Genomic DNA, 22,990 nt, shown 5'->3' with positions numbered 1-22,990 from the left:
CAGAGCCTGTTGATACCAACTGGAATGCTACACAAACATGGTAGGGCACATATTTAACCTGAGGAAGGCCCTGACATATGGCTTTGATAACCTACCTTTGGTTTTTGTGTTGTGTACATAGGACCAAGAAATACCAGAAAGTTTGACCAGAGAACTTTCTGGATAGAATCACCAGAGACTGGTGTCACTGAGCCTAATGCTCTAGCCAGGGATCTCCCTAAGCTGGGGCCATAGGGAACATGCAACCAGAATCTAGAGGGGTGTTTAGCACCAGCAGGAGCTGAGGTGAGGTTGTCTCTCAGCAAGTGCCACTAGCCGGCCCATAGACTGAGGTCACAGCAGCTGTGGGCTCTGGCTTCCACCAGCCAGGCATCTAGCAACCAGCCAGATAAAGAACATTATCTCACAAAGGGAGGAGCCAGAGCAAACATTGAACAAGAGACAGAATGCTGAACAAATGTAGGAGTGCTGACAACACTGACTCTAATCTTGGCCCTCCATCTCATTCATGTCCCTGCAGTGACTTCCCTTGTTGCTATGTGTCCCAAGTCCCTTGGAGGTGAAGGTAGGCCCTGACCAGAATGCAGGAAGGCTACCCTTATTCCTCATTGCCATGCCCTTGCTCTATAAAAGCTGTGGATTAAGGCCTGGACTTTGCAGAAAATCGCTGTCTAGCCCTTGGATTGGTGTCTTCCCCCTCTTCCCTGTCAGTAAGTTACTCTGAATACGGTTCTGTATGAATGGTATGGAGTGGCTGGCTTTGTTTTTCCATCTTAAAGTTCTCTGTCTGGAGGATATTTTGCTGCCCTCCCTCCACCTTCCAACAACAAAGATTTTTTTTTTTCTCTCCAACCCCACATAATGTTTAGAGATGAAAGAAGCTGGAAGGGAGGAGAATTCCTAGAGACTAAATATTTTTAGCCAAGAGAGACTGAACCCTATCCAAAGTTACTATTTATATGTTTTTATCAATCTGAACTTAGGACTGGATTGGACACTTATTTATATTCTTTCCCTTGTCAACCAGCTGGTGGACACTCAGGAAGAAAGCCAAATCAGCCACAGATGAGAGAAAGGCATTACACATTTTCTCTGCACGTAAGAGGTATAGTGTTAAGTTTTTTATTCTGTTACAGATGCATGTGGATACCTCTTCTCTTTCCCTACCTGCCAGGAGACTGATAATCGTAAGGGAGAGAGAGAAGTCCTCCCAACACAAACATTCACGCAGCCATCTGTCTGGATTAAGATGCGCTTTTAAAGAAGAGGCATCAATCTAATAACCCCCAACTTGAATATTCATTTAGGATGTAAGGCAGAGATCCTATAGAAACCGGAATATTCTGGAGGGTTCAGGAAGGAGCTGTCAGGATGGTTTAAAGCAAAGATAGCTGCTATGGAAAAATACACTCACAAATACTTTCCATCTAGGGCAACATTTGCCTCTGTGTGTGTATATTTTAAAAGTGATACAGGAAAAAGGAAAAATGACTAGAATGACATACAAGGTTTCTCAACAGAAAACCAAAATTAAGAACCAGCATAAGCAAGTTGTATAATGCCAAAGGAAGATAAAGATGACACTGATATTTGCTGAGTGCCCACCACATGCCAAGTAGTGTGTCAGGAGGGCCTTCTCCATACGAACAATGGTGAATGTAGCTGACCATGATCTACCTTCAGTCACATCATTAATGGGAATTTATTGGCAAAAATTCCTTATGGCCTTTTCCCTCGTGTTGCTGCTTCCTAATTGGGAATGAACACTTACTGAAGGTGAAAACTCACCAAGTAGTTGAAGAGGATGTGAGACGTCTGAGCAGGAAAATCTCCAATATTTAAGAGAAGTTTGCGCAGCATGTACATTAACTCATCCTGAAAGAAGAAGAGAATTTCTACATCTCACTCAGTGCCCATCCTAGAGGAAATAAAATTAATTTCTTAACAAATGGGGGAGGCTCTAACTTTTCCCTTTTGCTGCTTTCCATTATGTTCAGCATTTTAATGTAGTATATGCAATACTTATTAAACAGCATTTAAACCAACTATAATACCTTCTCTTAGGGGCTAATCTATGAAATCACTGAACGGTAGTTAGGTTTTTTTAGATAAAAATTTAGACTCTGTCTATTGGTCATAGATAAATCACAGGAGAGCAATACATTTACTCAACTCTATTTGCTCTAATTTCTGGGTGTGATGGAAATGTAAGGCAGACCTATCATGAGAAGCCATTAAACAAATGTGGTTTAATGAACTTCACAGGTCTGCTTCCTAGGTTTTGAGTCAAAGAGGTAAAGAGCTAGGTTGAGAGAGGCTAAATAGAGATGTGAATAATTAACCTTACCTTTCAGAAACTAAACTTAATCTTCCAATAAAATAGGACCATAACACAAAAAATGAACAAATACTATTGAATCATCAGTGTTTTTTTTTTTTTTTGCCATTGAAAAATGGCAGAAATCTACTTTTATTTGGCATAATCTTCTTATAAGTGGTCTGCTAAATTAGATCTTTGTGATTAGTGGACAGTTTCAACTATTCTAATAATCCTACCTACATCACAGACTACCAAGCAATCAAATTCAGGAAATGTACCCATTCCTGAGAAACACTATACTGAACTGAATCTTTGACTAAAAGACTGAAAGTCTTTCTGTATCTTGGGGCCATCACTGCTCTTGTACCAAACACATATGGAGACATCAGTCAATGGACCAATTTGAAGGAAAGCAGTGGTGTAGGACTGTTCATCATTATCATTACCTAAAGCATGTATTTGTTCTGGGTCAGAACTGATGTTCTATGCATAGTGCTGTGAAGCCCACTGTTTGCTTTTAACGGTGTTCACACACATAGCTACATGGCTGTACTCTAAAGAAAGAGGAAATTACTTGTCTATTGCTGATGGTCAGTTTTTCCAGAAAATGTCGAAGAACTGTTGATGGATCTTCAATTAGACAATTCCATAAGACTTGCTGGGCCACAGCACTCACTTCAGAAGAGAGAGGACATTGAACATTTGTCTTAAATAGAGATAAAGTGTTAATACACTATTCAAACAATTTACTGTTTTAATTAGTCTCTCTTTTTTTGCCTTAACAAGATTCTGTGAACTCTTTTTTGTTGAAAGGTAGATATTTGTTTTCTTTTCTGCTTATTTCTGAACATTTTCACCTATAAAGAAAAGGTAATGAAAAGTATAGGATGGTCTTGAGATTTTAGAATGGCTTTTGTAAAGAACACACTTGTGAGGTACAATGGTGTATCATTCACCCTTAAAAGAAGGAAATCTTGCCATTTGTGATAATGAAGATGGATTCTGAGGACAATACATAAAAGGAAATAAATCAGACAGAAAAATACAAATACTGTATGATCTCACTTACATGTGGAATCTAAAATAACCCAAACTCATGGATACGGAGACCAGACTGGTGGTTGGAGGTGGGGTGTGGTAAATGAATGAGAGTGGTCCAAAGGTAAAAACTTCCAATTATATGATAAATAAATAAATCCCAAGGCTATAACGTACAGCCTGGGGACTACAGTTAACAACATTGCCTGACATATTTGAAGGTTGCTAAGAGAGGAGATTTTAAAAGTTCTACAGAAAAAATTGTTGCTACAGGTGGTCATGGGTAAACTAAACTTATTGTGGTAACACTTCATAACATACACACATATCAAATGATTATAGTGTATGCCTAAAACTAATACAATGCAATATGTCAATATCTCAATTTTTAAAAAGAATACATTAGTGAATCTTTGTTTTGGAAATTACACTAATACTAGGAGTGGTGACTATCAAATTGGTCATATTTCAATGTTGGTTATATGGAGAAATTTCTAAAGTAATTATTTGGTTTTTAGGAAATATGTTTTGGTTTAGAATGCGTATGAATTAGAAATGATCTTTAATTGTTTACCTGGAGGCTTTGAATAGTATCTCCCTCAGTGAGATAAAGTAGTTAAGCCAGTCCTAATTAAGCTCCCACTTCTAATGAGAATGTCTTTTAGGATTTAATAATTATTCCTAGTGTGAAGAAAGTGCTTCTTCTTCTTTGGGGAGAATGATTGGGTCAAGACTGCCTGGAAATGCCCATACTAGGGAAACAGGTGGGTGGAAGTGAGTGGAAGAGAAGCTGGAGAATCTTTAGTCTAAATGGTTTAATTAGTGTTCTAACCTAGAAATATAGGATTTAGCATGAATTTGTCATTCAGCCTATATTTTAAATAAAAGATACCAATATTTTGCTTCCCAAACCAACCATCCAATTAAAAATATGAACTATATAAATGAATAATATTAACAAGAGATATGTAAATATAATTTTTAACTTCCATGTGTCTATAAATAATTAAAATAGGTGTGGGTTTTTCTTAGGTTGAAATCGATTACAAAACTATCTTTGCACATTATTCTTGTTCTAATTGCTGAAGTAGGGCAATTTAATAGTGAAAACATGAAAAATAAAGAAAGAAGGAAAAGTAGGACTGGTAAGTCTACCAATGACAGAAACAACTATAAACATTTTGCAGTATGCCCCTTCATATATGCAAAATATATAGGTACACATTTTAAAAAACAATATGCAGAAAATACTCTTTGGTACTCAGTTTTTTACTTAGCAATATTAAAAATGTTAATATTAATATTCTTCTAGAATGTTATTTTAATATACACAGAATGCTGTCATATGGAGGTAGCATGATTAATTGCTCATTGGACATTTAAACTCTTCTCTAAAATTTGTTTCTTTTTATATAATGTACAATGTGAGGCATCCTATTTAGACCTTTATATGGTTCTAATCATTGCCCTAGGAAATGGCTAGAAGTCAAAATCTGTATCAAAGGGTTTTTCACACTCTTAAGGTTTTTGACACATACTGTGACACTGTTCCAGAATGCTTGTACTGAGCTCCACACTCCCATCAGCAAGGTGTGAGAATACTTTTTTCCCAGAATCTTTACCAACTACAGATATTTTCATCTAGGATAACCTTTCTATGGTAGCTACACTTGTAGTGAGCAGGGCATAACATACAGAGAAGCCAATTCACTCTGTCGTACACCTGAAGCTAATGTAATACTGTATGTCGACTCTATTCAAATAAAAAAAAAATGAAAAAATATTCGCATTTTTTAGATGAAATGTAAAATTTCATTGTTGTCTTAAACAACAATGTTGTTTACAGATCGTACTGACCATTGGTCTGTGTATTTATATTTACCCATTTTTCTATTGGGGTTTAAAAAACATCATTATTGAGCTCTAAGGCTTTTAAAATAACAACATTAAAAATACTGGCCTGTTGTCTATCCCTAAGATCACTCAACTTTACTCCTCATTTATCTTTTCATTTTGCAACTATTCTCTTTAGGTAGTATGTCTGGAAAGGTAATCAAGCAGGACAGATGGTATTCGTGGTATTGAGCTAATAACTAAAATGTTCTAAGGCGGCTAGAATTACTACTTGATTTTCATGTGGCCAAATAAATGTTATTTGGTTCTCTGGTCCTCAACAAGACTTCCGGAAGCCAAGTATTTATTTTAAATACAATTTTTTGGTCATAAATGTAATGGGACATGGAGATGAAGACATTGATAATGTTAGTAGAGTGTACTACAAATCTGTAAATGTAGTATGTACACAAAACAATTCAACATGTGACCAGTAGTTACTGTCTTCAAGAGCACCCCACTATCCTCCAACTGATAACAGCTTAAATATTTTATTAGAGTTACTGATGGCTTCGCTAATCAGAACGGATACCTGCTACTCCATCTTCCCGCACTTCACCATCCTCCATTAGATGAACGATGGGGAGCACTGCTGCACAGATGCATGCTGGGAACACCGCTTGAGGAGGCTGAGGCACATGGTGGTTTGGTGTGTGTTCAGTGGTGTGTTCCTCATCTGAAGAGAGAGAGAGAGAGAGATCGTCGGGATGCTTTTCTCAGTATTGTAATTCTAATGCAACATTTCTCAGTTCGAACTTTCCTCTTTAACCTTCTTTTGGTTATAGGTATCTAGGTGTCTCAGCACCATTTGTTGAAAACACAATTCTCTCCTTACTCGATTTTCATGGTACCCTTTTCAAACATGAAACCAACATGAATGTGATGGTTTAGTTCTTGTTGTACAATTCTATTCCATTGATTTACTGTCCAACCTTATGTTGAGACCACACAATATCAACTGCTGCCGCTCTGCAGTAAGTTTTGAAATTAGGAAATGTGACTCTTCTCGCTTTGTTCTTCATTTCCAAGATTATTTTGACTATTTCAAGTGTGTTGAACCATCATACTTTTTGGTAGGAATGTAAAGTGACACTGTTACTTCTGAAAATAGCTTGGCAGTTTACCCCACAAAACTTGTACATACCCGTTATAGTGGCATAATTTAAAATAGCCAAAAAGTGGTAACAACCCAAATGCCCATTAACTGGTGACTTAATAAACAACGTGGTATAGCCATATAATGGGAACATTATCTGGTAATGGAGAACTGATATATGTGACCACATGGAGGAACCTTGAAAATATTCTGACTGGAAATATCCAATCACATAAGGCCACATATTGTATGACTCTATTTATATGAAATGTTCAGAGTAACAAATCCATAGAAATAGAAGATAATTTCTTGCCACAGGTTGGAGAAAGGGTGGATGAGGAATGACAATGGGTATAAGGTCTCTTTTTGGGATGATGAAAATATTCTAAACTCTTTATGGTTAGAGGTGTAACCATTGCATAATGGTTGCATAATATTGTCTAATAACCAATGCATTGTATATTTTGAAAGGGTAAGTTTTATGGTACATGAATCATGCCTCAATAAAATTATATCTGTTATGAAAAATATAATTGAGCCTTTGGCCCAATCCCTGTAAGTTGTGATTAATTAGCATTGGTCATTTGAAGTTCCCAAGGGTTACACAGCCAAGGGTTGAGGACCACTGGTTTCTGTAGAACTTTTTAATAACTTTATAAATCAGTGATGAAGTTGTGTAATCATAAGCAATGAGTCCCAGACAGTTATTCACGATTAGAGAAAACACATTTTTTATATTTGTGGAACTGAAGTGTATCATATCCTCCCCCCTCCAGAATCAGATTTCATTATAGGAATAGCATGAACTCTGGTCTTCCTTTGATCGTTAAATTATTCCAGAACAGCATCCTAAAGCATCCTACTCCATCCCAAGTAGATTGTAAAAATACTGATGTGTGTGTCCCATTCTTCGGAATCTTGATTTAGTCTTGGTTGTGGCCTGAGTATATTTTTAAAGCTCCTCACTTGATTGTAATGCATAGCCAGGGTTGAAAACCCACAGCGGTATGATTGTTGGCAATGTAACTAAAATAGAACTAATTATAAAGGACAATTTCTAGATAAAAAAATATTTTTTAGACTATCACTCAATCTAATACTTATTTTTTGAACTTCAAGTCCTAGACAAGTTAGTTAATGAAGACAGTGAAGTGTAGTAAGAATACTAACTGGCAAATGTTTCGAAACACACACTAGTCATGAGGAATAAATAACATATTTCTAAGAAGACACACCTTCAGCACTAACAGCTGAACGCACAGACCAGACTGACCCTCGGCGGAAGGAGTAATTCCTGTGGGAAGTGCTGGAGGTACAGGACGGACTCACAGACAGTCGACGGGATGCCAGATTGGTGACTTCTTCTACTGGCAAAGAAAATGGGGAATGTGACCTTTGGTTTTGTAACAAAGTTGTCATCATCACAGCTATAGTTGTATCACATCACAAGTGTATACTGCTCTCTGAGCATAAGACTCAAGTAATTTAGAGTGTACTTAATAAATAGAAAAAAATCCTTCAGAAACACAGACAGAAAATTCCACAAAAACAGAGCAGAGAATCACTGAATTAGAATGGTTCATAAATTATTTCTGATGCCAACCAACAAATTGGTTGCATTTGTGAAGGTTGATAGTTAATGGACTAACCCCATTTTTAATGATGAAAGATTGACTGCAATTACTTTAATACACACTCTGAATTTAGCTGTTCTCTGAATCATAATCACTATTGGTCCATTATCATATTGGATCATTCAGTGTGACTACATCGCTCCTCTAGAAACAGGCCAACTACAAAAATGAAGAACATAACAGCTTTCCTCTTTCTTTTGCTGTCAGGAGGTGAGAGACACACACACAGAGGGGTGCATATCACCTCACATCACATTAAATCATTAATGTTCATTTCAAAGCCAGTCCTTTCCATTTCCTGCGCCTCAGCCCCCCAGGATGTCCCGTGTGTAGGGGGCACCTTCTTCTTCTGGCTCTGAGTTGGGCGTGCAGGTGGGCTCATAACAAGCCTCCTGGGTGATAGGGATGGCCGTGATGAGGCTGGCTTCTCTACCAAGACGTTTCTTCTCTTCCTCCTGTTGCAAGTTCTTTAAGATGTGTTCTGCTCTCTGATGGGAGCGGGACACAGCCCGGGCTGAAAAGGATTTCTATGGAGACATGAAGACCAATTTATTTTATAAAAACTGTTCTGCAAGGTCAGAGCCATAAACATGTTCCCATAGAATTACACAAATGTGGCCCTTTGCAGAAAATGGAAGGGCACCCATAATCTAGTTTCATGACCATTTGTTTGTTTGTTTTTTTCTTCTGCCAGGTTTCCAGGTTGTGTGTAACTAAGTTATTCATTTTCACTCAATCAGACTAATTCTTCAAGAATATCTTTAAGTTTTGGGATTTCACCTTTAGATTTTGGGGTGATATTAATGATCCACTCTAAACATTCAAATCAAATAAAAAATTTTTATACTGTAGTCCTTTCCACAACTTTTTGAAATGGTTTTAAATGAAGGACATTTATTTCACAAGGTTAATAAAAGGGAAAGAACCACAGAGAGAAGGAGGAATGGGATGTCTCACATCAATCAAATAGTTACATGATTTATTTCATGTTTGTATCTCAGGTATCTACCACACCATAAATACTTAATTATAGTAGATAAATAGAGTGACACACTGCAAATACTCAACAGTATTTATAGGAACAAAGTGAATAGAAATTATGAGAATTGATAGCAATACTAAGGTTGACAGGATCTTTACATAAGACTAAAAGTTTCCATTGATAAAAGATTCAGTAGCAATTAAGGGCATTAGGTGGGCTACATGGCAATTTATTTGCAGATCAGGGATTAAGCAGATTTATTATACTAAGGTAAAGTAATAATTGTGGAATGAGAGAAAGAAAACTGGATATATAATCTGGGATCTTGGTTTCAAATTCCTTGCAAACTTGGCATACAAAGAAATTATATTCTCTACCCAATAACCAATATTCATTGGCTCAAATGACTCCATTGTCTGTACGGGAGACAAATCCAAGATCCTTACATCAGTGATTCAGATGATGGATTTTCTGTATAAACATTTTTATGGGTAATGAGTTCAAACAGTTCTTCAAGGAAAACTACAATGCCTAGCAAATGTGCAATATACAAAAATGTTCAACCTAACTTCATATATTCAAGTGACTTTTTAAAGAATTGCGAATAAAAAAGTCAATGACTTTGTGTTTTGCCACGCAAAGTGGCATTAAAAAAAATACTAGCTAATTTGAATCAAGATGACACATTTTCCTTTTCTATTGTATATGGGTAAAATGGTAAAATCTTCCTGGGGCTATTTTGGGTGGTGTATCAAAAATCTTTAATATTTATATACGAATTATCCTAAATTCCATGGGAATTTGTAAAGGAAAATAGTCATGGATTTGTCCTGAAGAATGTATTTATTTTCTTTTTCTTTTTTGATTTTCCATATTTCCTCCATTACTCTTGTAATTCAGAAAATTCAACGGGTGAAAATGCATATTTTGCACTCCTTTTTTTCAAAAAGCACTTATTCTTGGTTCTTGTCTATGAATGGACAGTTCTCTTAACTGTTGGTGAATTCTATTACATGTAGCACTGATATATTAGAGTACAAAAGACCTGAAGTCTCAGAGGGATATTTGTGATGATGATACTAATGATCAACAAAGTGAAGAACAGACAAACGTCCAAACAAGGAAATAAGAGCTGTCAACTCAGTTCTTTTTCTTATTCATCCAGGGTCAATCTCATTACCTTTTGGGTAGCTTAGATATTACAGGTTAGGTAAATACCTTTGCTTTGTAATAACTAGAGACAAAAGTGCTACACTTGGACAAGAAATCAATGGCTAATGCTTTTAACAGTTGTGAAAGGTGGCTGCTACTGAGATCGTAAAACAAAACTGTGTTAGCTTAGAGGTCTGCAAATGCTCACTACTGCATATTAGTTCCTCCTATTCTATTCACAAGAACAAAAATCTTTCATGGCTGATTCTCTGTGCTATGACATTCTGATGACAAGTAGGAACACATTTTATCATGCATTCATTGTCCTTCTCTCTTACATAGATACTGCGGAGCCTGAAGTGATGAGAAAGAAAGTGCCTGTTACTCACAGACTGGTCTTCATTAATGGGGTCCTGGACACTCCCGCTGCATTGAGGGACCCAAGGGGGGTCAAACATTGGGACAGATGGCATTCCAAGCACTGGTGAGGGCAGGGTGAAGTTTATACTGGGAGGCGGGATCTGTTAGTTGATATCAGAAGAATGAGGTAAGGCAGAAAATAAGCTAGAATGAGTCGAAGTATAATTATGAAATCATCTTGTAGAGTACATGATGTTACAGAGCACAGGGTGAACGTCTTTTGGTCTCAGTTTCATCATTAAAAAAATGGATGGTTTCAAATATATGATATCTATTTGTGTTAATTACCCCATCCTCCAAAAAATATCTATCTGTATAAATATAACAAAGTATCTCAAAGATTATACCCCAAACTTTTATAGGCATACCTCTGGGATGGTAGTGGGATCTTGAGGTTTGTAGAAACTTGATTTTCATACTCTACCACTCTTTTATATTTCAGTATTTTTTAAAACAAGAATTCATTCATATATGAGTTAGCTTTACTTATATAATCACAGAGAAAAAGAAAATGAAGCATCCCTTGGGCCATACACTGTAGATTTGAGGTTCAAGGATTTAAACAAAACTTGGGTTGGGTTTGCAAATCTAATTCCTATGGCGGAAGTATCCCTCACCTTGAAAATCTGCTGTGCTCCTTCCTCCATCCGGGGCCAGACCTGGTAGCGAAACCTCCAGAGTGTGTGGAATTTGAGAACAGCGTTCAGCCTCTGTACTGTCTCTGGGTGGTGGAACTCGGACATCAACATGTCAGACACAGCCTCAGGGACTTTCACCGCACACAGCAGGAACATGGCAGCTAGAGACAGCCAACAATTTTAATTTTGATTGATCCTGGGGGGATGGGGAGAAGTGGGGAGCTGTTCCTATCTCCTGAAAATTACTCCTGAGCTAAGGGAACCAGGCCACCAGGACTGGTGAAAGCAAATCTTATTTCAGCCATTGAAAACCAAACACGATCCTTTGTGCCACCCACCATCTTCCAATATCCGACGAGGGCAGCGATAGCATGATATTTCCGTAGAATACCTCATTCCAAGCAGTCTTACTTTGGCTCACAGTGAAAAGTGAATGTGAGAGGAAGCAAATGAAAAAAGGAAATAATATACCAAAATATCTTTTTTAGAAAATGCCAAGAATCATGTCATAGTAATCCTGGGATAGTGCATAAAAATGACCATTAAAAACTGTCCCAGGTATATTAAAAATAAAATTCACATTGTACATATATTAGAAACCTCCACCCTTCTGAGAGATAGAAGAGACCAAGAAGCCAAAAGGGATTTCATGAATCATAATGCCATTGCTGTTTTTTTAATTTTGGGAAAAGTCAAATATCAATAAGAGAAAGGCCAAGCGCTACAGTAAGTTACAAAGTTAATGAATAATGGGGCAGAAAAATACACTTTGTAGCATAGATGCATGAGTCAGTATCCATCATAAAAACACAATTTAAAATCTCTCTTGTAGTTTTCTTCCTGGATCATCAAAACATACTCAGACAATTGTATCAGCTGGTGTGGAGTGCCACCTCTGAAACCCCTCTGCTATGGGCTCCTGGGAGAGCCTTTCCACCTCTCTCAGCCTCTGTTTCTTTAGGGCCAGAATGTAGTGATGGTGATGATGAAGATGATGGTGATGGTGATGATGGTGAAATTTGCCTCCAAATTTGTTGTTAGAATAAGGACAATAATGCATGAGAAAGAGCTCTGTGATGTGAAGAGTACGAGAAGCTTCTAACACCTGTCTTATTTTCTGGAGGCAATGTGACATATGGGAGGGACATCTATGTGTGCAGTCAGAAGGCCTGGGTCTGGTGTCCTGGCCCTGCTGCTTCTGATCTGTGTACACTCAGATAAGTCCCTTCAACCCTCTGAGTTGCCATTTGCTCCCATATAAAGTGGTTATTACGAGGGTCAAGTAAGACCACGTGTGTGCTATGGTTCTATTAGAAATGTTAGCTCTTGGGGCACCTGGGTGGCTCAGTGGGTTAAAGCCTCTGCCTTTGGCTCAGGTCCTGGGATCAAGCCCCGCATCAGGCTCTCTGTTCAGCAGGGAGCCTGCTTCCCCCTCTCTCTCTGCCTTCTTGTGATCTGTCTCTGTCAAAGAAATAAATAAAATCTTTAAAAAAAAAAAAAAAAGAAATGTTAGCTCTTGTGACAATTAGTGCTTGATAATCCTTTTCTTTATCCTATTAGTTTTTTAAATTTCTACTCTTTTTCTTTTCTTTAAAACGTGCTCTACTCTGTCTCAATTTTTATTCGCCATGTTCTCTCTTTACATCATTGCAAGCTGGAGGTCTATTGACTTCAATCCCTGTCCTGAAGCAGTTTTCTGGTAATGCTCACTAATCAGCAGATCCACTGGTACTTTTTATAGCATTTGTTTCCTTTCAGCTTTTAACATTTTCATGACCATCTCCCTGAAGAGCTATCCTTTGCTTGCACAGTTTGAGGTTGAGTTCTCCTACTTTTCTGGTCATTTTCCACGGTTCACTACTGGGCACTGCTCTTCCTGTCCTCTGAAGATAGGGAAGGCCAGTGACTTAGTACCCAACTTTTGGCTCTTTATTCCACAGATTCTTCCCCCAGAAATCCCATCCATGCTCACAGCTTCAGCTGTCTCAAAGAGCAGATTTTCCCCCAAGGTTATCTCTACCTTTGCCCTTTTCTCATTAGCTTTAATGTCATGACACCAAAGATTCATCTTCTAATCATCTGAAACCAAACTGTTTTACTTGTTGCTGCCATATTCAATACACACTCTATATACAATACTACTCTTTTTTTCTAGAACCCATGAATGGTTTTCTACAGTTCAGTGGAAAGTCCATAGTCCTATGAGTGTCATTTAAGGGCTGTTACAATCTAGTCCCACTCACTTGTCTAATCCCATGGACTGGAGACCCCTCTACAAAAGCCATCCCAGTCTCAGTTCCTCTTCAGGCTTTGCAAAGAAGCCCCATGCATTTCCACACCCCATGAGGCTTTGCACATGCAAAGTTTTCTTTAAAAGTTTTCTTTGCACATGCAAAGTTTTCTTTAAAGCCCAATCTACCTGTTCATATCTTCCATGGAAGTTTCCACGGCTCTCTCTTATTTGAGAGCATGCCCTTCCCTGATGCTCTTTCAGAATATGTGGTAGAGAAGAAAAATCCGAACTTTAATGCAAACAAAAATATTTTACAAAGACATTTGTTGTAATATAGTATAAAAAGCTGAAATATCCGTAAATTTCCATTAGTAGTCTAGGTTAATTGTTATGACCATTCAACGGAATATTTGGTGGGTATTAAAAAGAATGAGGTGAATCTTTTAGCTAATGCTAAAAAATGGTCTCCTCATTTGGGGCTGCCCAATTTTAATTGATTTTTGCTTAAATAAGCTCTATAGCTGTTTAGTATACCCTAGTTTATCTTTTAACAGTTCTAGTGTCAGAAGAGGGAACTGAAGGAGATGTTCACAACCAGGCATGGGTACCTTTGGAGCCCCTGACATTGCAAACTTTAACTTCTTTTTTTCTGAGAGAGAGAGAGGAGTAGGAGCGTGGAAGGCAGGGTGGGGGGAAGCAGAGGAAGAGAGAGAGAATCTTAAGCTGGGTGTGGAGTCCAACACGGACCTTGATCTCAGAGTCCTGAGATCATGACCTGAGCTGAAATCAGGAATAAAACCGACTAAGCAACCCACACACCCTGGCATTTCTTTTTCCCTATGGGGTCTGAAAACTGGTCAGAATTAGACTGAGTCAAAGTGACTTCTGAGGACTGATTCAGATTTAGAAATTTAGCTGGGTCTGGAGTCACATTGGGTCTAACCTAAACCAGACTGGCCCAGTATGAAGCCTCAGGTGAATAAATTTTGTTTTAAGGCTGAACAAGTAGGTTTACTTTACCAAAAATAATCTTGAGTGACAGTGGCCACTGTGGATAACTTTTAATCATTTTTAGAGAAGCTTATCCATTTATGAAGTGCCCTAGAGAGAAAGTTGTCTCAGCCAGGCACTTACTATACTCGTTGTTGGGAGGGAAATAATCTTTTGCATCATCTTTGCCCCCTCGTGTGTCCATGGGATTGCTCAATATTGCCAGAAATATTTGCTGTTTGTCCTAGATGAAACCTGACAAGTTATGCAAAAAGATTTTTTTTCTTAAGTAGCTCTATGGTAGAAGTTGGCCACATTGGAAACTGATATTCAGAGCCTGAGAGGAATTTTGGTTTTAATGCCTTCTCTCCTAAATCAAAATGAAACTGTGTGCCCAGAGGGGAAGTAAAACATTCTGAAGCCATTGAGGAAGGATTTACTAAAACATTCCAAAGAAACAACTGTAAGTCTAGAAATCTTTTGATTTCCATCTTAGTTGAAGATCTTCTCCAGGATATAAAGAAGCGATTTGAGGATAATGTAGTTAGATGGCTGGGTAAGTATCTTGACATTTAAATTACATCCCGGTTCTTTGAAGAATTACCAAGTGTACTTGTCTAACAAATCGAGTCTACAAAAACAGAAATGTAGACTTAGAAACAATTCAAAGACCAACTATCCTTTTTACCAATCCCCAAATCCCTATTCATCTGAAAAGGCTTTCAGATATTGTAAAAAATGTGGATTTAGGAAACAAAAGCCCTTCTTGAAGAAATTTATATCCTCTCTCTGTGCCTTTGAGATGTAAATGTTGTATTTGGTTTTACACACTTCACAGCACTCACCATAGCACATACCCTCCCCAGTGTCCATAACCCAACCACGCTCCCGATACCCCCCTTCCCCTCAGCAACCCTATTTGTTTTGTGAGTCTCAGCGTTTGTCTTCCTCCCAATCCCATCTTGTTTCATTTTTTCCTTCCCTACCCATCAAACCTCCCACATTGCTTCTCAAATTCTTCATATCAGGGAGATCATATGATAATTGTCTTTCTCTGATTGACTTATTAGGGAGATAATTCTTATCAGGAAAGTATATAATGGGCCACTCCTCATGACCCCAGCACAGCTGTTTTGCCCTTGGCTCCCATCCCTTGCTTTAATAAAACCATCTTTTTGCAACAAAGACGTCTCAAGAATTCTTCCTTGGCTGTTGGCTTTGAACACAAATATCTTTCCTACACCAATGTGATCTAGAATAATCTTTGATAAAGAAAAACTAGTTTAGAGGCACCTCGTGGCTCAGTGGGTTAAAGCATCTGCCTTTGGCTCAGGTCTTGTGGGATTAAGCCCCAAATCTGGCTCTCTGCTTCCCCCTCTCTCTCTGCCTGCCTCTCTGCCTATTTGTGATCTCTGTCTGTCAAATAAATAAATAAAATCTTTAAAGAAAAAAAAAACACAGAAAAAAGAAAAACTAGTTTAAATTTGTTGATTTAATTAAAACAATACTATCTTTAAAGTTATCAGCATTAAATATCATACTCTTATTCTAATAGATTTACTAAGAGTCAAAGGAACTCATTCTTGCTGTTGTAGAATTTATCAGCAAGAAAGATAACTTAAAGTGATTAGCTGCTCAATGTCTTGAGAAATTTTCATGTGTAAACATAATTGTTAAGAATTAAGTAGATGTAAGATTTACTATGAAGAAGAATATACTTCTAGAAATTGTGAAATGTATTAATAAATTTGTCAATCCTACTATAATATGCTACTATAGTAGTCCACAATTGCTTTCTTCTTAGTTACCACTAGGAATAAAGGATTCTCAGGGTTAAGAATCCTAATCAATATATGTAATTAAAACTACTTAGAAATAATAAGGATGAAAAATAGGTAAATAAAGTAAAATGACCATTTGTTCCAGATTGAGGAAGATTAAAAAAAAACGTAGAACAAAATCTGAATGGGCATGGAAAAAAATTATAGGAAATTTGTAGAACAGGAATCTTGGAAAGTAAATTTTACATATGGTTATGCTGACTAAAGTTGGGACAGATGTATTTAAGTTTTTAAATAATGAGTTTTAATATTAAAAACACACTGGTAAAAAAAGGTAGAATTTGGTTTTGTCTCAGCTGAAAAAACAAATTTGGACTATCGTTCTGCTTTTCAAAAAAGATTGTGAAATGTATTTTTCAACATTTTGGGTAACCTACCTGGAAAGCAAATGTTTTGTGTCTTGCCAAAATAATTTGCTGTGCTTCACCGTTGTCTTTATCAGGGTCTTTGATCACTTAAGAAAACCTCCCCTTTTTTTTTTTTTTTTTTTTTAAGAAAGAATAGAACTTGGGTCGGGAGAGGGAGTGAGGGAATCTTAAATAGGTTCCCTGCCCAGTGCAGAGCCCCACATGGGGCTGCATCTCAGGACACTGAGATCAAGACCTGAGCTAAAATCAAGTCAGACACTTAATCCATGGAGCCACCCAGGTGCCCCTATATTTGCCTTTAAAATCTATTATGGCCTTAGTTAAATAGGTAATTAAGTATTATTTCATAGTGATCTGAGATCCTATTTACTCAAATGTTCAAACCTTTTGACATTTTGGCAACGTCCCAAAATTGAATTCTAAATGAAATCTCTTTGATTTCAAAGTAACTTGAGTTTTCGCAGAGGGTCCCTAGAAAACCTCAAAGAATTTGTCTCTCATCCTGTAAGATAGATGTTAAGCTAGGTTTATTTGATGTGTTAAATTTTGTGGAAGCACTGTCAAGTGAGAATTGACAATAAACTTCTGAAGTTATAGGTGTATGGAAATATATTATTAATACGGGTATTCGGAAATGGTTCCAAGTTTCTAGAAAGTTGTCAATACTCTCATCCAATTAATATCCTAAATTATTGTGTACCACAGACATAACTATGTTTCTTTATCAAATGAACTTTCATCAGATCTTTAATCATGGCTACTTTTTTAAAGGTCTTTCCATTTACAGACAGTTACTGTTTTACTCTGATGCTTTTATAAAGTGCTTCATCTTCAGAAAGATTCATGGTAATATCATAAAATTGAACTGGTTAAGAATTTCCAGGACTAATGGAAAAAATGACTCAAATAGAACAAGAATTAATGATATGAGATTGAGTGGACTGATGAAGGTGATTATAAATCTTTAACCTTTTTTCTTTGAAACATTGCTGGTTCCTTTATGTTTAATTTTTCCAGATTTATGGGAATGTTTGTTCTCTTTTCTCTTAAGCTATCTATGACTTACAGTAGTTTTAAAAAGTATATCGCTATAAAGAAAATGGAAACATTTACTTTTTCTCCTTACCTGATTCCTCCAGAATTCAGAAATTCAGTGAGCATTATTTTCATGGCAATATAATTATTTGCATAAGTTTAATAAGAATCTGTTTTGAATAATAGGGGAAAACTGGAAACTTTGGTTTTATTACCAAGGCTTTGACTAATATTCTATTTGAGAAGATGCATAAAATCAGATATGACCAGACTGTTTGAAGGGACTAAGGTTGACTTTATGGAGCCAACAAAAACGCATTGGAAAAACTGGCCTGGTATCTTGCTTACAGGATTCCCAGCAGCCTTATCAGGTGACTAAGGAAGACCATTTCCTGGCAGGCCCAAGAAACTCAAGATATCCTGGGGGGACTTCAAGAACAGAGGAATTCAGACAAATCAATAGGTATTTTAGGTGAAATCTGATGGTAAGTCCTTCACGTGGTTTTTTTGCCTGAAGAGGTTTTTAAAAGTTCAATCTAAGGGGCGCCTGGGTGGCTCAGTTGGTTAAGCCACTGCCTTCATCTCAGGTCATGATCCCAGAGTCCTGGGATCGAGCCCCGCATCGGGCTCTCTGCTTGGCAGGGAGCCTGCTTCCTCCGCTCTCTTTGCCTGCCTCTCTGCCTGCTTGTCATCTCTCTCTGTCAAATAAATAAATAAAATCTTAAAAAAAAAAAGTTCAATCTAAGATTCCTTATAAAAAGCTTTAGCAAAACAGATTTGAAAAAAGCCTATAGAATCAATCACTATTCCTACTGTACTTATATAAATAATCAGGCCATGTTTAATGAGGCTAGACTTATTTTAGCAAACAAATCAGCCTTCCTATGATTATCTTTGATAAAAATGAGGGTGAGTGTAGAGAAAAAAAAACGTGTTTCAGTAAAAAATTGTAATACTTATAGATATCAGATTCTAGTCCTGGTCATTATTTTTGACATTTTGTTATTTATCTGTACACCCAATTGGATCTTGAATTCTTCTAGTTCCTCAAATATCTGAGGAATTCACCAAACTAATATTTCTTACCTTCTGATTTGGAATCACTAAGAACAAAGACTGCCCTTGAACATTCTTAGAAGGGATAATATCCAGCTCCTCCTTACTACCCAGATGGCAGCCAAACTTCAGAGACTTGAATGGTGGGTCTACATCCCTCATTAGAAAGAGGTCCTCTGAACTCTTGGAAGTGCACACCATCTGGAGATCTAAAACTAAAATTGACTAGGGAGGCTCCTCCTCAGATGCAGATGGCATCTTGGGGACAGCCCTCCCAACATCACAGAACAAGAGCACCATCTCCAATATTAAATCTTCATTCTTGTTGCCTTTTTGCTACTTGCTTTTCTCCTTGTTAATGAGCAGGAGAGACAGTGCTCCTTAACTCTGGCAACTATGGCTGGATCTACTGCTAAGGCCCTCGCTGTACAACAAAATCTCTATATTTCCTTGCTAATTGGTTTTAGGTAGTAGAATTGCTTTACTTCTCAACTGAGCACAGAATCTGCTGTGCGATAGTAAAATACTCCTTGTGGCACCTAGATCAAAGCCTCTGGTATTGTACCAAATATAAGAAATTAACAAATAAGCCTCCTGGATAGAACCTGTATATTCTTTGCTATATTTGATGACAGCTGGTTTGGTTCATGGGACCCTAGCTGAGAAGCATCCTTCAGTCTCTTGGCATTCATTCCTAATAGTTATCATTGTAGTCTCCCTGGTGCATTGCGTTCTCTCAATCATCTTAAATGTATGTTCTCAACCATCAACCATACATTACATGGTCACACTGTGAAGAAGTGTCCAAAAAGATGGACAATGAGATGAACAAAAAAAAAAAAACAATTATTTTATGGACCTGACATCATAACCCATGAGTTTCACAATGAGACAAGAGCAACATAAATCATACCTGAGAGTGGCACTAATACCAAATTTTTGGATGATCTCTCATATATGAGAGGATGACCAAAACAGGGTAATTGTGAAATTAATTAAATAAGGAGACCATTGGCATCATGAGGCTCTAATCCTGTGGTGACCTATGTAAGGTAAAAAAATCTAAGCCTGGAAATGCCTCGAGGGTACAAATCATAGTGCTAAGGACAACCAATCACAAACAGTCAACCAGGCTTTTAGCTATAGACGGTCAATAGGTGCCTTACTCTGCTTCTGTCCTTTGTCTACAAAAGCCTCTCCCTGAGCTCCTATTAGCGGAGTGCTTTAAAGCACTTCTAGTTTGGTGCTGCCTGGTTTGGATAGATTTTTCTTCACATAAGCTCTTAAAAAAATCTTCTAGATATAAAGGAAAACTGCAAAGTTCAAAAGTCTTTATGGTATGTCCTATTTGTGTGAAAAAGGAAACAACACATACATTGGTACTTAGGCATATATATATATATATATATATATATGAATGATATATTTTATATATATGTGTGTATACATATAGACATATATACATATGTGTGTATGTGTATGTATATGTATATACACACACACATATATATGTATATATATATATATATATATATGATCCTAGAAAGATTCCTGAAAAACTTAAAAATTGTCACTGAGAGTGACTGAGAGTCATGGGAAGAGAAAATACTTTAAGCTTCATACACTTCTATATTGTTAGAATTTCTACTACATACATTTTTGCAATTAAAACAACTCCATATGACTAAAAGTGTATATACAAGAAGTGGAAAAATGTGAAGAACCCACATTTTGCATGTACCTTTTACTAGCTATGTGGCTTTGGATAAGTCACCTAAATTTCAACATATTTGTTTTGACATTGTAATTTGGACATAAAACATTACTTGTATATGATTTAATACAGTTAATGATGATGGTTCACGGTAAATCTGGGAAATCATAACACACAAAAAGAATTTCTCTTTTGTGAAATGTAGTGAAAATGTAGATTCTGGGAAAAATAATTCTTTTTTTTAATAATTCGTCAATGGCCTCCAAGAGACATGCTCTCTTGTGCAGAGTATGGGGTAAAAAGTTAAGGGTGTGCTTAGCACTTCAGCCTCCCTCCCTGGAGTGTAAGGCTCTAAGGTTCTAGCAATTGCTGTTGATCTGAGCTCGCAGTGAAAGGGAATGGATGCACTTCTTTCATAAACACTGGGACTGGGGGCGACCAGGGTCATAGGTGATCTTTTCTTACCTGCTGCCCCGGCCATGTGCTCATCCATGCTGAGCAGGAGTTCCCAGGCAGCTGGCTGGATGTCTCCATACATTTCTTCTGTCAGAATTGGTGCTGCCTTGATTAGCAGAGATAAAGGAGCAGGTGACAGGCTCATCACCTGGGAAAAGATGGAAAATACATCTTAAAGTCTTGGAAGCCACTGATTACTGTACTCCTCTTGAAACCCAAGTACCACCTCCCTTCCCTGCTTTTCTTAAATGACCTTAAAATACTTTCTAAAGTGATGGCATATTTATTGGCATGGTGTATGACAAACTTCACATCTTATTTGTCAATGTGAAACTATAAAAGATACTAATTTTTTTTAAAGAATTTATTTATTTGTTTGACAGAGAAATCACAAGTAGGCAGAGAGGCAGACAGAGAGAGGAGGGAAGCAGGCTCCCCACTGAGCAGAGCGCCCGATGCGGGGCTCTATCCCAGGACCCTGAGATCATGACCTGAGCTGAAGGCAGAGGCTTTAACCCACTGAGCCACCCAGGTGCCCTAAAAGATACTAATTTTATCATGCTTTCACCACAAAAATATCTTGCAGCTACCTAAGGAATAAACTGTAGAATAAGCTCTAAGAGAAAAGAAAGACTCCAGCCAGAATATCTTCGTGTTAGTAGACTTTCAAAGCTTCCTGTTTTCTTTCCTGTTAGGAGCTGATGGCCCATGGCAGCCAATGAGCAGCTTCTAATACAGAAGGGAGTTCCATTCAGAGAGTTAGTTTTCTAAGCCAGTAAACTTGGATGCCCTTGTCCCTTTGAAACATTGTATATTGTGGCTATTGCCCTAGATTATGCCACAAAAATCCTATTTAACCTATTTGTTTCTACTTATTTTAACCTATTTATAATAAATATAATATATTTATTTTTAAAAAATTTTATGTACTTATTTTAGAGTGAAAGCTCGAGCGTGAGCGGGGCAAAGGGAGAAGGAGAGAGAAAGAATTGTAAGCAGACTAGCCACTGAGCACAGAGATTGAGGCAGGGCTTAATCCCATGACCCTGAGATCATAACCTGAGCCACAGCCAAAAGTCAGATGCTCAACCACTGAGCTACACAGGTGCCCCCATTATTTCAGATAATTCAGGTGATCAGTGTAAGTTGTGGACAGTCTAGGTCTTTAACCATTTTAAAAACTTTCCAGAAGGGGCATCAGGGTGGCACAGTTGGTTAAGTAACAGACTCTTGGTTTCAGCTCAGGTCATGATCTCATAGTCAGTTGTGAGATTGAGCCCCGCATCAGGCTCCGTGCTCTGTGTGGAGTCCGCTTGCAATTCTCTCCCCGTGCCTCTCCTGCTCCTGCTGTCTCTTTTTCTCTCTCTAAAACAGAGAAATAAATCTTTAAAGAGAAAAATAACTTTCCAGAAAAACAAGTTATTTTTCACAGGCACCCCCTCTCCCACCTTGGGGAATGTGTGTAATGATTTAGACCTTAGGTTGTAATAACAATGTAACAATGTATCTTGCTCTGGATAAGAAGATAAGTGTATTATCTCTCTCTTTTTTAAAAAATTAACATATAATGTATTATTTGCTTCAGGGGTCCAGGTCTGTGAATCATCCATCAGTCTTACACAATTCACAGCACTTACCATAGCACATACCTTCCCCAGTGTCCATAACTCACTACATTGGAAAGAACTCGAATAATGGAGGCTAAAGAGCATCCTACTAAAGAATGAATGGGTCAACCAGGAAATTAAGGAAGATAAGTGTACTATCTCTTCCAATCCATGCAATAATCCTTTGAAATGGGCCTAGTGTTACAATCCCCACCTTATTTATGTATGAGGCAGCTAAGACCAAGAGAAATTAAGTGACTTATCCAAGGTCCCAGAGCCAGAGCGGGAGCTGTGGGATTTGAACTCAAAAAGTCACATTCTAAGAGTGGGGAGCATCACTACCATGTGCTGGTGGGGGTTGGCTCCATGGAATTGGGAGAGTGGGAGGAGGCACGGTTCCAGCCGTGTCTCTGTGGAAGCTGGCTGGCTAACAAGAAGGGGATTTTTTGGTTTGCACCCTTGGTGGCATTCTTCCCCACCAATTAAAAGGATCTTCATGCTAACTGTGTGGAGCGGC

The 22,990-nt window shown here is 37.7% G+C and overlaps 1 protein-coding gene across 15 annotated transcripts in view; it reads right to left on the bottom strand.

Moving 5' to 3' along the window:
• The window catches only part of UNC80 (unc-80 homolog, NALCN channel complex subunit), a 223,950-nt gene that overhangs the window by 66,312 nt on the left and 134,648 nt on the right, over positions 1 to 22,990 (bottom strand). For 13 of the 15 annotated variants that reach the window (XM_044241491.1, XM_044241501.1, XM_044241499.1 and 10 more), the window contains 8 exons: positions 20,876 to 21,014; positions 11,153 to 11,334; positions 10,505 to 10,636; positions 8,322 to 8,508; positions 7,583 to 7,714; positions 5,784 to 5,927; positions 2,895 to 2,995; positions 1,789 to 1,875 (listed from right to left, as the gene is read on the bottom strand). In XM_044241491.1, the coding sequence (XP_044097426.1) occupies positions 1,789 to 1,875; positions 2,895 to 2,995; positions 5,784 to 5,927; positions 7,583 to 7,714; positions 8,322 to 8,508; positions 10,505 to 10,636; positions 11,153 to 11,334; positions 20,876 to 21,014 (1,104 nt within the window). The remainder of the gene's footprint in view (positions 1 to 1,788; positions 1,876 to 2,894; positions 2,996 to 5,783; positions 5,928 to 7,582; positions 7,715 to 8,321; positions 8,509 to 10,504; positions 10,637 to 11,152; positions 11,335 to 20,875; positions 21,015 to 22,990) is intronic. The other 2 variants (XM_044241492.1, XM_044241496.1) reach the window with 1 other exon arrangement.

Source organism: Neovison vison, chromosome 3 (assembly GCF_020171115.1).
Source record: "Neovison vison isolate M4711 chromosome 3, ASM_NN_V1, whole genome shotgun sequence".
Lineage (NCBI taxonomy): Eukaryota > Metazoa > Chordata > Mammalia > Carnivora > Mustelidae > Neogale > Neogale vison.
Note: the sequence above shows the minus strand (reverse complement) of the source record. Positions and strands in the feature narration are given on the sequence as shown.